Source organism: Lissotriton vulgaris, chromosome 7 (assembly GCF_964263255.1).
Source record: "Lissotriton vulgaris chromosome 7, aLisVul1.2, whole genome shotgun sequence".
Classification (NCBI taxonomy): Eukaryota; Metazoa; Chordata; class Amphibia; order Caudata; family Salamandridae; genus Lissotriton; species Lissotriton vulgaris.
The window spans coordinates 486,233,360-486,246,955 of NC_141695.1; the positions used below are offsets into that span (position 1 = coordinate 486,233,360).

Here is a 13,596-nt window from a genome sequence, read left to right on the forward strand (position 1 = left end):
ACTCAATTCCACATCAATCAACCGGTCAAACTCAGAACCTTTTTCCCGGATCCTAAAACTCCTGCGGAGAAAGTCTTACATTCTCTGGATGTGAAACGGTGCCTGAAGTTTTATCTTCAGAAGACAATGGACATCCGCAAATCTAAACAACTTTTTGTTGCTTATGGAAGAGCCACCTTGGGTCAAGCTGTCACAAAAGCAACTATAGCTAGGTGGTTGTCTTCTACAATCACTTTCTGTCATGACAAGGCCAACAAACCTTTATCAAGGAAAGTCAAGGCGCATTCCACGAGAACAATGTCAGCGTCTACGGCCCTTTTCGCTGGAGTGACGCTGGAGAACATTTGCCGTGCTGCTACTTTGAAAAGTGTACACACTTTTACCGAACATTACTGTCTGCAGTCGGCGGTTCATGATGATACAGCAGTTGGTGATGCGGTGCTGCAGCATCTTCTTCACTAAGGTTGGATAACTTATGGTCCTTTATTCTTCTTTTAAAGTTTAAGTATTTATAATGCTGTCCTAACAATGATGTTTTTATGAAGGTTTTAATGCATATGTTATGTTAACAAATTTGTACTCTATTACCTTCCTGGTTGAGTGGGGATATATATATGATTTCTTTGTCTCCCACCTTCCTCTATCAACAGACATGATGTTACTGCTTGCTACTCTGATTCAGGCATGTGAATCTATGAAAGATACCCTAATACTGGATAAGAAAACGAGTTACTTACCTGTAACTACGGTTATCCAGTATTGGTATCTTTCATAGATTCACATGCACCCACCCTCCTCCCCAGCAGGGCAGTTCTATTCTATGGATACTCATTCTCACTTGTGCTGGGAAAATCTGAGGAGAACTGCCTGAGCTAGGAAGGTTCTAGAGGGGGAGGACAGCTGATTGGCTGAGGCTACTATTTCAGGTCTTTTTACATAATGATGTAGATAGGCTGCTAAGTTTTGAGGCCTAGTTAGGCCTTTGGGCTTTTCCAGCCTACTACAAGAAATTTTTAGGCACTGCTATTGTATATATTTTTACCGTGGGACTCCCGCCTCGACGACGGGGAATGATTCAGACATGTGAATCTATGAAAGATACCAATACTGGATAACCGTAGTTACAGGTAAGTAACTCGTTTTCATCTATGTGATACATAACTTTGCATTATGGTCCAGTATTGCCATTGAAGTCTTTTGGTGATATCATAAACCAGTTCCTGTGAATCTGTGTGGTTTTGTTTGTAGCTGCAGCTTTTACCACTTAATTATGGTTGTAGCATATTTTTCCACATAACTTAAACATTTTACAAAAAATTAAAACGTATTTTCGATTTAAATGAAAGAAAATAATGCTGGCAGAAAATGTGCTGCATAATTTTCCCTTTTGCGGATAATTTAAACTGGCTGCATGTTTAGATAACCGTGCCCCATAATCCTAGTGGTTATGATAATGGTGATGCTCTGCAGAATGAATGTGTGATGTCATTTTAATGATAAAAGCCATATTCCACAAGGAATCGCGAACAATTTGGCACATTTTCATGGTTCCCTGTAAAATATAGATTTTTTGCAATAGCTTTTTGTGCAGAAAATTCAACCACTGACTTCAAGAGTTGCAAGGAGGCTCCCTTCACAAACTCAACATGTCAGAGTAATTTCTTGATTGTTGAGTACATTGGTAATTTCGACACACGTAGATCTTGTGAGGGTCGCTTTGTAGTGAAAGTTGCCTCCTGTTTGTGCAAGTTATAGATTTCTTAATCACCATTTGTGAAATAGGGGTTCAAAAACTATATCGGTGTAAATTAACGAGATTGTGCACCTGGTTATTTTAATTGTAACTCAACTTTCTTTAAAAAAATACAATAGTTTTTAATAAGAAAAGCCTGTGATTTCAGTTAATAAACACATAAGGGTCATGTATCGGGCAGAACACATCTCGAAAGAAATGAAAACACTCAATAATAAACATCAGTTTTTAGACCGTAGCAGGAAAAGCAAACAAAGGTGAAGAGTGCAGTAAATCCTTCCTTTTTAAATGACTTGGTTATATGGCTCAATAAACTCTCCGGGGAACGCCTCACTTTCCCAGCGTGAATCAATAATTCTGTCAGCATTTTTATGTTTCTCAACTTCCCTCCTGCTCTTTAACATGGTGTAGAATGCGTGTTTAAAATAGTACAGAGGACTGCCTTGCTTGCTTAAGGTTTACCTCTAATACAACACTAAATCAAAGGTTTAATGGTTTGCTGACTTTTCACAGGTATTGCAAAACGTTGGCTATTCTGTAACCGAGAAGGAAACATACCACAATTTACCTAGGCACATCCGCGCACAAAGATCCAAAACCGAAGCAGAAGTTTCATGCCTGAATCTAACAGCCACATGCATCAAGCGACTTTGGAGTCGCAAACGGTGTGAATCGCAAAATTCGGCCGTTTGCGATTCCAAAATCACTTTTTTGGATGCATTAAACAATTCTTTAGAAATCGACATTTTTTGCGATTTCAAAAAATGCGATTGCATTTAAGGAATCGCATTTTTGCGATTCCTTAAAGGCAATGCATGAATGTTTAAAAAAATGCGAATTCGCAAATAGGGGCAGCAAATTAACACGAGGTTGAACCTCGTGTTAATTTGCGAAATCTTTCAAAAATGCTCAAAAATGCATTTTTGAAAGTGTCATGGTATACACACACATGTCCTATGGACATGTGTGTGTGAAACTTGCACTTAAAAAAACATTTCAAGGGTGCGGGGGGGGGGTCCTTTGGACCCCCCTCAGCACCCTTGAAATGCATTAACAAATTGCGATTCGCAAAATGAAAATCGCAAAATGTTAATGCCTTCCCATTGATTCCTATAGGCCTTTTGGCCCATAGGAATCAATGGGAAGGTTTTCCTTAATTGCGATTCTCAAAATGTGAATCACAATTAAGGAAAATTAAGAAATCGCAAAAATATTTGCGAATTATTCATGCATCGCCGTTTGCGATTTCTAAATTGCGATTCCTTAATTTTCGCAATTTAGGAATCACAAACGGGTGCAATTATGCATGCAGCCGTTTAAGCCTACTTAAATTGCATCATTCATCATAAAAAAACACGTATGCTATAGGATAGCAGTAATAGAATTGTTAACATTTCAAATTGTTAAAATTTGGCTGCAGACCTTGCTGAATAATGGGGAATTTTTGGACCAATTTGGAAAGATTTCCAAAAAAACTAAAACTATCCATTTTAGACTTCCCCCAAAGGCCTGCTGTGGAGTTTGGCGGACGGAATCCGCCCAGCCGCCTTATTTCAAGTGAATTACTACTTAAAGTCCTTTTAATAAGGTGGGTAGCCATCCGCCAAACTCTAAATCAGGCAGTTGTGTGTTTTTAGCAGAGAGGAAGCCAGTCCTCTAGGGTCCATGGAAAACAGATGATGTTGTTCATAGAAAGTCAGGTAGCACATTAAACCAGTTAAGGCTTACTCCTCAAGTTTGGCAATGGGGTAGAACTATAGTTTGATCTATCAGAGGTATCTCCCATCATGAGTTATCCTGCCTTCAAAATGTTATATATTTCTATAAAAAATATACTGTGCCAAACTCACAATCCAATCACTTAATTTATAGGTGGTCCAATGTAGCGTTACCAGCAGAAACCTATGAGCTGGTGGTTCATCTACATTAAGGGTACCATTGATTAGAAGAATTTGTAAACTTAATTTTCCTGACCAGGGCCACTATATGATGCATGGCAGTCAGAAAAAATAATTAATGGCCCCCAAACGAGGGGCAAGTATTTTATGTTTCCCACTGTGTGTTTTGATTCTGAGAAAAACAAATAATACCACCCATGGAGCCATGCAGAAATGAGTACATTATTCATGACATGGTTTGATCATAAAGACAAAGGTCACCGATAAATGATGGAGAGACACTTGTATGTGCTCTTACTAACTGTAGAACTGTGTTGGTGAACAACACCCAAAAGATATAGAGCACCTGTGAGGGGACTGATGAGAGGAGTCTACTGCATAGGAACACATAGAAAGTCTTGAGAATGATGAAATGAGGAGCATGACGTCACATGGCAATTGAGCCAGGGATTTTCACACCGCACAGAGTCACAAATATTCCCAAGTGTATGCCTGAATTTTAGGATTTTCCTGTTTTTTCCATCTTCAGAATATTGCTTTGGCTGGAGAAAGGAAATATGATTCTCGACCCAAATTTCTCAGAGTGAGAATGAGGAATATAAAATCAATGATGAGGTTTGTGAATATTTCACCTGCTACAACTTGGGTGTTCACTGCCTTCTCAATGGCCACCACTGTGTTCCTCCCCAGGAAATACTCATAAATCAGGATGTGCAATTTCCAACCATAAATTCAACTGTGCACACCTGCATGCATACTAAAAACTGGGATTCAGGCCGGCAGTGTTTAAATGTGGGTATTTTGCCATTTTTCTTTTCAAGGATTAAAATGATTAAACCAATGCATTAAAAATTCGCCAGCATACAATATTTCTCTTGTCTTGGATAACCCAGAACACATGGGAGCACAGAACCGTATAAAGCCAGTGTAACAAAGTGCCTCAACGTTTTGACCACAGTACTTGCCTAGGATAGACAATGACTGAACTGGTTGTGAACGTTTTCCAATTCCCTCAGCCCCAGATCTTCATACTGGATACAATGCAATGCAATGCAACTACTGGTCTTAGAAAAAGACAGGAGTAACAAAGGTGATAGTGAACTGCGCCTTGGAAATTTGGCACGGGGAGCCATTGTTTAATGGTTACCAGACTAATTTTCATATTTAAATTTTTTTAAAAAAATGTTTACTCGTAGCAAGTTAACTGCTTGAGTTATTCTCTTACTCCAAATAGGCCTTTTCTCTGGATCCTCAATCTAGTGACTAGGCCCTTAATGATCAATCTTATGCAAAAGGTTGATGAGTGTTTGTATTTATTTACAGTAAGGAAAAGAATGGCAGTTAAAATGAAAGTGAAATTTAGAACCATCAAACATCCTAACACCTTCTGTGTGAACCCACAGGTATTAATGTGTGTAAGCAGTAAGCTTCTGTAATTTAAATACTACTTAACTGAAAGGGCATCCTTAAATTATGGGCCAGAGATCTAGCCATTGAAAATCTGCAGAATGCTTCATGTAGCAGTCTTTCACTATGGAGAATATCTCTTAGTGACTAACAGCGACGTCCGGTGCAGGTAGGCGAGGTGAAGCACAATTGGGGCAGAGAGGTGTTGGGGGAGTCGATAAGTAAATAGAACTTATTCCGTTGCCTGTCGAGAACCCCCTTCATGCCCCGCTCCACTGCCCACCACGCTTACCTGCACCGGGACCGGCCGCGACTGGTGACTAAAGGCCACAGATAGAATGTTAAACATTTATCATGTGTGTGACAGTATGTTTGCGCTTTTCATATTTACTCATGGTCCTTGAAATAGGTGAAGAAAGCTCAGCTTGTTGAAACCCATACTGCTAAGAACTCTGCAAAATGTATTCAAGCCACAAGAAATACCACTAAAAAGTTAACATGCCTTGTATACCACAACGATTATTATTGTCTGCCTGGTAAGAGAAATTGTCAGAGGTAAAGTTCTATCTTTCAGGTAACTGGCCCACCAAGTGTCCAGTGGCTGGTAACAGGGGCCAGCACGGGACTTAATTCTGGTAAGGTCACTAAAGCTCCAATGATTCCCACAGTCAGGGTCCAAAAGAGAAGCAGCTGGTGTTGGGAATGTGGTGCTAAGCAAAGTAGGCCCCATAAGCAAACATAAAACTTTCAAAAATGGGAGATGACTGGGGCATCTATAGAAATCTGATTACTCACTTAACCCTCTGGTTCCTATTGGCAAGTGACTGCAGTGGATTCAAGGATAGGGTTCTATTCTACCTGTTAACTGTGATTTCTCTGGAACCCTACGTCTAAGCAGATGGCTCAAACTGTTTTGAAATCATGGTGGCAAGGATTTCTGTCTCTTACGTATCAAAGCATTCCCAGACAGACACAGAATTCATAAAATCCTTTGATGCATCACACTCTTTGACAGGCAACAGTGGGATATGTGTGAAGAAACATTAAGAGATGTCAGATACTGTTCAGATTCAGCATCATGTGCAGTCTTTTGCTGGTGCAAGCACATCATCAGACCTCAGCAAATCAGAAATCGTCTGGCATGGCCATGCCCATATGCTTGAAGACTCCTGTGGCTCAAGGCATCCTGATTTCTTCAAGTTAAGCTCCTTTCACGTCCAGCCATTGAGCTTTGCTTTTGGTCTCAGGACCAGGCATCTTGTATCCCTCCCAACAGGGCACAGCATCATGATTACGTGATGGCCCACGTTTTATCTGATTCTTGGAGGGAAAGCATTAACTTCCAAAATGTGCTACTAGTGAGGCACCTCTCTGTGCAAATGCTGTAGAAATACTATGGAAAGCTAGATACATTCACAGAACTCGTCCTAAAGGGCTACTTCATGCAGGAGAGGAGACTGCCGGGACGAGACATTCAAACAAATGTATATTACAGAGGAGACAGCAAGGCAAAGGAGGGGGTGGGCAATGATGGCCTCATTGCTGTATCTAACAGGAGGGACTTTGTAGGTCATCGCCAGTATCTGTAACTTGTTGCTGGTTAGATTGTTATCACAGGTGGATAAAGAGACTAATAGGATCTGGGCAGTTGGTTGTTCTGAAGTGGTGCGCTGGCTTGCCTAAATGTTAACAGACTGGCTAGGGGTTGAACATCTAAGCTACTTGAAGGGCTTCAGGTATGCAAAGTAAACATGTATCAAAACCTCCCTCTTGTGCTCCAGTAGCCTTGGCCTAACTTGCAGAGGGCCAGAGTGTGAACCAAAAACATTTGCAAAAATGTTCACACCAGCCTCACTCCCATTCTCCTCTCTTCTTTTCACTCTCCATCAACTGTCTTTCCTCTTTTGCCTTTGTGACATCTGTAATTAACTGGGGGATATGGAGAACATGGCATATGTGCCAATAGAGGCCCTCTGTCATATAAAGAAAGCACAGTCTCCAATGTTTCCAACAACTGGGGAAATGCCTGATGGCATAAATTGGCAGTCTTGCTGTTTACTAGCAGATGAAACCATCCACACGACACATCAACCGACAAGCATGTTACATTAATGAATCAATGAAAATGCATTTATATAGCGCGATAGCTACCCTAAGGCATCCCAGCGCTGGAGTTGGACGCGTACAAAGAGAGACCATGATTAAGTGGGGTTTTGGAAGAACCACGTTTTGAGGAGTTTCCGGAAAGGCAGCAGGTTGGATTACTTACGTATGTACTGGGGGAGTGCATTCCAGAGTTGTAAGAAAAAGATTGTCCGCCACATCAAGATCTCTTTATTTTTGGAAGTGTAGAAAGAGAGAGGGACGAAGAGTTCTGCTAGGCTGGTATGGAGTGATCATGGAACTACTGATTGTTGGCCCCTTCCCAGAAAGCCTTGTGTGTAATGCACATGGCCTTGAACTGGATCCTCTCCCTGACAGGTAGCCAGTGAAGGCTTATTAAAAGAGGTTTAGTGGATTGTCGATGAGGGAGTCAGAGGAGCAGATGACCTGAACAGTTTTGAAGAATCTGGAGCTTTGAGATTGTGAGTTGGAGGGCTTCTAAGTAGAGGGAATTACCATAATCCAGGCAAGAGAGTATAAGGGCCTGGATCATAACTCTTCTAGACTTGAATCGGAGAAGCTATTTGGTAATATGAGATGGCGGAGCGCTAATTGCCATAGTCATCATAGATGATGCACTTAACACTCTACCAGAACAACTCCTGCCTTTTCATCTTACTCCAATTATCATTACGATTGGATATGGTTAATCACTCCTTCCTCTTCGAGATGCTCAAATTCAGAATTGGTTTATCTGGATCCATTCCCAATTTGTTCTCCTCCCTTCTACAAAACGGGCAGCAATGAGTCAAAATTGGAAACTCACAACCATATGGGACCTTGGTTAGAATGGGAGTCCCACAAGGATCAACAATCTTCCCCTACACTTTTAAACCTATACGTGGAACTGCTAGCAGAAATCCTCCAGCAAGCGTACCTGTCATTCTGGTGTGTACTGATGACACCCAGCTATACCTCAAGGTCTTGTCATAGGAAGATAGCAATCAACTCAATAACAGACATATGAAAGCACAAGCATGGCTGGAAATTAACCACCTCATACTAAATCCCTTGAACAAAATCCATTGAGATTCCCCTTAACAAGAACCTAAACATTCATACACATTAACTCTCATTCACATACATCGCACTGTAAAAGGTGAACTTCCTGAAGAAGGTGAAAACTTTCAACCCAGCACAAGACTTCGTATTATCCAGACTGTATTAGGGAAGCACAATGTTAACGGGTCTACTGAAATCAAACTTGGCACCAATCAACTTTACCATCAGTGCCACTGTAAACCTCATAAGAGGGACAAGGCTATTTGACCACATCACACTATCTCTAGAGTCCCTTAGTTGGCTCCCTGTAAAAGCCAGGATCCAGTTAAACTGTAGCATGTATGACCCATAAAGCCCTGCACCAAGATGAACACAGATACCTAAAAAACAAGATCAAGATATCAGGGGGAACCCGCTCCTTTCATAGTGTAAATTCCTTCTTGCTAAAACCCCCAAGATTCAGGAAGAAGAAAAGATATGCATGTACTTACTCTGGATTTGCTTCCAGATCTTGGAACTATCTCCCACCTAAAAACAGATCCAACTTATCGACAAACACATTCAAGAATGAGATCAAGAGGACTGTTATAGAAAGATATAGATTCATAACAGAAATCATATGGGTTAGCCTGATTCGAGGGCTATCTGCACGTTGGATGTAGCGTTCCAAATATTAGGCACAATGGTCATAGGCCAATTTAAATTGATATTGCCTCAGCCCTTTATTTAGTAGCTTTTCTCATATCAAATCAAATCCCAGCTACTTTTGACTTTTACAAATACATCAGACAGAAATCAATTTACATGAACAATAAGCTACCTCTGAATACATAAATGCTTGTTTCTCATTCTAACCCTGTGTGGCAGCCTTGATAAAGTCTGAGAGGATGAAACACGTATTGGATGCAGTGACTGCTCTACGTAATCAGCTATTCATCTTTAACAGCTGCCCTTGAAGAAAAATAAAGACGTAAGTGTGAGCCAATGAAAAATCTTATGATTACTTTGGAAATGATTTGTAGTGCGCTCCAGTCTTTCTTTTCATATTAGAGTGGGCTCCCAATTCTTGACGAGCCCACATACAACTTCTTAGGAACCAGGGTGTTTTGGTTTGTTTAGGGCACTGCATTGTTACCCTAGATCTTTATGCTGCTGTTATTGTAGGAACTTTTCTTCTGCAGTGCCACATACATGATGAGGATTTGCAACTACTTATAATCAATAATACCAATGTAATAGCAAGTTTCAGTTTTTATTGACAGTTTGATATCATGCCTTAAAAGGCAATACAAATGAATTTTGTTGTGCACACTGCATCCAATTTGGCGATGTAGTGCCCGTAACGGAATTCTTTTTATTTATTTATATGTTTACTTACCTGCATTTGGCCGTATTCCATAGTTTATTACCCGCAAACCTGCCCCTCCCCCACCCACCATCACCACCTAGGAGCACTCCAACCACCGACAGCTACTGCTTACATGCATCTTCTAAGTCGCACCTCCTAGAGCCCTCCTTTACTAAATGCTTTACATTTTGTTTGTGCTGTGTAACAGACAACTCTTGAAGTTCCTACCCTATTCCAACATCTAGGGATACCTATATAATCCAGTAGGTTAGCCACCCACCTGTCGGCATACTTCTCCTGCAAGCAGGATTTTATCATGTCAAGTGTATGAGGAGGTTTCTATGGGATGTTTACAAAGTTTGTGAGTGTGAGAGAATGCATGTATTAAAGAGCATGCAAATGCGTATTTGTGGATGACAATATGTGTGTAAGCATGTGAGTGCTTGTGTGCGGATGTGAGATTGTATGTGAGTGAGAGTGTTAGTGTAAAAGAGTGAGAATTTGAGAGCATGTACAATTGTTTAGGTCTATGTGTGCTACTTGACTTGTTATGGGCATGGTACCAATGGTATAAGTGTTGCTAACCTACAGCAAATGCAGGCCCTGCGTACTTGCAAAAAGTATTTATATATCTATAAATATCTATGTATGTATGTGGTATTTCTAAAGTGTAATCCAAGCCAAAAGGCAGTAAAGCACTGTACAAGGTGAAAGACAAACTTTAAGTTAACAAGCCATAGCAGAATGAGCTGTTATGTGGATGTTTAATGCATTGTGATATAGTGTTTTTTCAAGAGGTATGTCTTCAACTCTTTTCTAAACTGGAACAGTGTTGGGGCAGTCCTGATGGGTACAGAGATATTGTTACAGATCATGGGTGCATAGATAGAAAAGATGTATGTTAGTGATACTTGAGTAGAGCAACTGAAAAGGCAGCAGCGTGTTTTGCAGGAAAAAAACAAGGGTACAGTCAATAAGTAATCGAATGGGAAGCTGGGTTCTGAAAGTGTAGGTAGACAGTGCCTTCTTTGTGATGAAGTGATCTTTAAAATGGTGCGCCTTCAGCTCTTTCCTAAATTGAAGAATGGTTGGGGCAGTTCAAATGAATATAGGAATGTTGGACCAGATCCTGGATGCATAAATAGATAAGATCTGCTGCTGTCCTGTTTTTAATTTTTTTTGCATTTCTTTATTTCCATTCATCTCCTGGCTGCAGGAGTACTGACAGCCATTGAGGGAGTGCGTTTGTCAGCCAGATAGTCAGGCAGTTGCTTGGGTCACGTTGGCTTTGTAGATGATTCTGTTGTTTTTTTAAGATGCCGTGGTCTGGCAAGTGGAGACAAATAAATCTGGCATACAGAATCAAAGATAGGAACGTACTGGCACTGGCATATTGGAGATAAATCTTCACAAATGGGGGCATCCATGGCACATTTTAAATAAATGGAGTAAAATCTAAGGAAGGGTCGGAATTACCTAGGACAACCTGAAAATACTTGAATATATCATATATGCCATTCTTGAGCCTATTGGTTTCTCTAGCAAATGTATGTGAAAACTGTGTTCGAAAATGTACTGTTTGACCCCATCATGTTTAAAATTTTCCTAGGGGCAGAAACCCCAAACTCTCCTAGAAGAAGTAGAGCTCGCTCACTTTGCTGGCTCACTACAGTATGAGACACGTGTTACTTCATATTACTTTCAAACATCAGCAGCCGTCACTAGTACAATACCCAGTGGTTTATACCACTATTGGTCAATCTGGCCGACTATCAATGATCCTGATGGGCCTGATAACTAAAACGTAATCCTTCTGTATTACTCTCCTTGTGTTGCATACTGGAAAATACATTAGAACGAAGATAATTGTCTCACCTTTTTAAACCTCATAGGAAGCAGGTACAGTTGTTCTCCAACATAATTGTATCAATAATATTCCTTTCTAGATCCGAATTGATGAACTGGAGGACGAATTGGAAGCAGAAAAATCAATGAGAGCAAAGGTATGTAAAATTTTTCAAAATTGCAAACCTATGTTCAATTAAATTACTCTTTATATACTTCTAGAACATAGGCTCTCGGCTGGGGCAGCAACTGGAAAAAGAACTAAATGCTACAAAGTACTACTAGAAAATTTGGCTCAGAAGTTCTGGAGAATCGATTGCCAAATTGCTATCGATAATAATTGCATAGCCTTTTGCTCCTGCTGATCATAATCAAACCACTGAAACCAGAAGAGTGAACAACTCAACTCAGTTCCAACCTACTCCTATAGATTCTCCCCTGGGTCTAGTAGAGTACAGAAGTATGACTTTGTTGCTTTACTCGAAGTTGAGTGTTTTTTCATTCTAACTCCTCACCCAGGGTGCCTAATATGGGAGCTGAGGCTCTATAACCTGAAAGTTCCTCCAACACTACTGTTGTGGGTGAGGCAAGAATACCATAAGATGATTGTTGGCCCATATCTCAGTGGTGCATTCTAGGCACCATGAGACAAGACAAGTACTCTGAGAATTTACTTAAAAAAACAAGCGCTCCTTCACTCACACACAAACACAGACCCCAAAGTTGTGGTTTGCCACCTGTGACAGGTATTCAAAGGCATTCCATTACTACTCTCGCACTTTAGATTGACCTGATACTGCCTTTGATAGGTGTTACACCCCTCCGACTACTGCAGAGCTAACCATTGAGGGTTTTCAAACAAGGAACTTATCAAGCTCCAACCATTCCAGAGCCATTCTGTCTAGGTCATGTTCTGTTTGAAATAACAAAACTATATCATGTAAGATGGAAACTAAAGATATCGATAGCAGAGTGGTGTTCAACCAAATATTTTCAGATCGAACAAGTCTCATTGGAGCAAGAAAAAAGTCCAAAATTGTGCAAACTGCAATTTTTTTTATTATGCAAATTTCATGAAGCCTAATTAAAATGTTGCACTGTCTAGTTACCAAGTGCTATTTACAAATGCCTTTAGCCACTTCTACAATTCATGCATCTATGAAGGCCATTTGTTAACTCTGATTTATTGTAGTTTCAAAAACTCAAATGGGTGAAGTAAACCCCTTGCTAGAATATGTTCCAAGAATTAGACAAGACTAGAAGTGGAGCAGTTTTGAAACCATGATAATGTTTATCATTTAGGTATGAACCTATGGAATGTCCTGACACATGGGATACTGACTTGATGCACGGCGTCATGGAGGTGAGGCGTCGGTGCCAAGGTCAAGGCCAGCTCCCTGGCTGCCACAGGGGAGGTGAGGCCTCATGTTCGCGAGTAGGCGACATGTCTAATCCAGGACAGGGATAGTCAGTTGTGTCAGTGATGAGGCGTCAGTTCCGGTGGCGGTGTAAAGCCAGCGAGATCATGCGATGACAGAGTTGGTGTGAACGCTGGCGTTGGAAATGCCGATAACTGCAGGCATCGGCAGGCATTGAAGGAAGTTTGAGTTGTGGTGCAATTTGGGCAGTGCGTCGTGCACTTCACAAGCGGTACCCCAGGCCTTGTTGCAGGTTGTGGCATCCAGAGGCCCAAAACTGGAATAGGCACCCCTGGCAGGTCAGCACTCTCAGAAGGGGAGCTGGGGGTGAAGTCTTTGTGTCCCTGAGACTTCAGAACAGAAAGCCAGCACACAAAGGCCCTTGGAGATTGTGCTTCAAGCAGGTTCACAGCAAAGTTCTAGTCTTTGTCTTTTCCTTAACAGAAGCAGCAACTGCAGGCAAACTCCACACAACACACAGCAAAAGGGGCAGTACTCCTATTCACAGCTCTCCATCTCTCTCCTTGGCAAAGGTTCCTCTTGAGTTCAGAAGTGATCTAGATTTCTGGTGTTTAAGGTTCATTACTCATACCCCATTTTGTCCTTGTTCTTCTTTGTGCAAGGGTCTCTGAGCCCAGTCCAAACCAGTTCTGGCCTTACACTGTGCAGTATGACCACAGGGGATGGAGACCGCATTGCGCAAGGGGGACAGGCCCTATTCAGGTGCAAGGAAAACTCCTCCCACTACTCTAAATGCAGTCA

General features: G+C 41.1%; 1 protein-coding gene across 4 annotated transcripts in view; it reads left to right on the forward strand.

The window, feature by feature from the left end:
• MYH16 (myosin heavy chain 16) overlaps window positions 1–13,596 on the forward strand; it is a 1,042,471-nt gene that overhangs the window by 573,074 nt on the left and 455,801 nt on the right. For all 4 annotated transcript variants that reach the window (XM_086930547.1, XM_086930548.1, XM_086930550.1 and 1 more), the window contains one exon: window positions 11,518–11,574. In XM_086930547.1, the coding sequence (XP_086786673.1) occupies window positions 11,518–11,574 (57 nt within the window). The remainder of the gene's footprint in view (window positions 1–11,517; window positions 11,575–13,596) is intronic.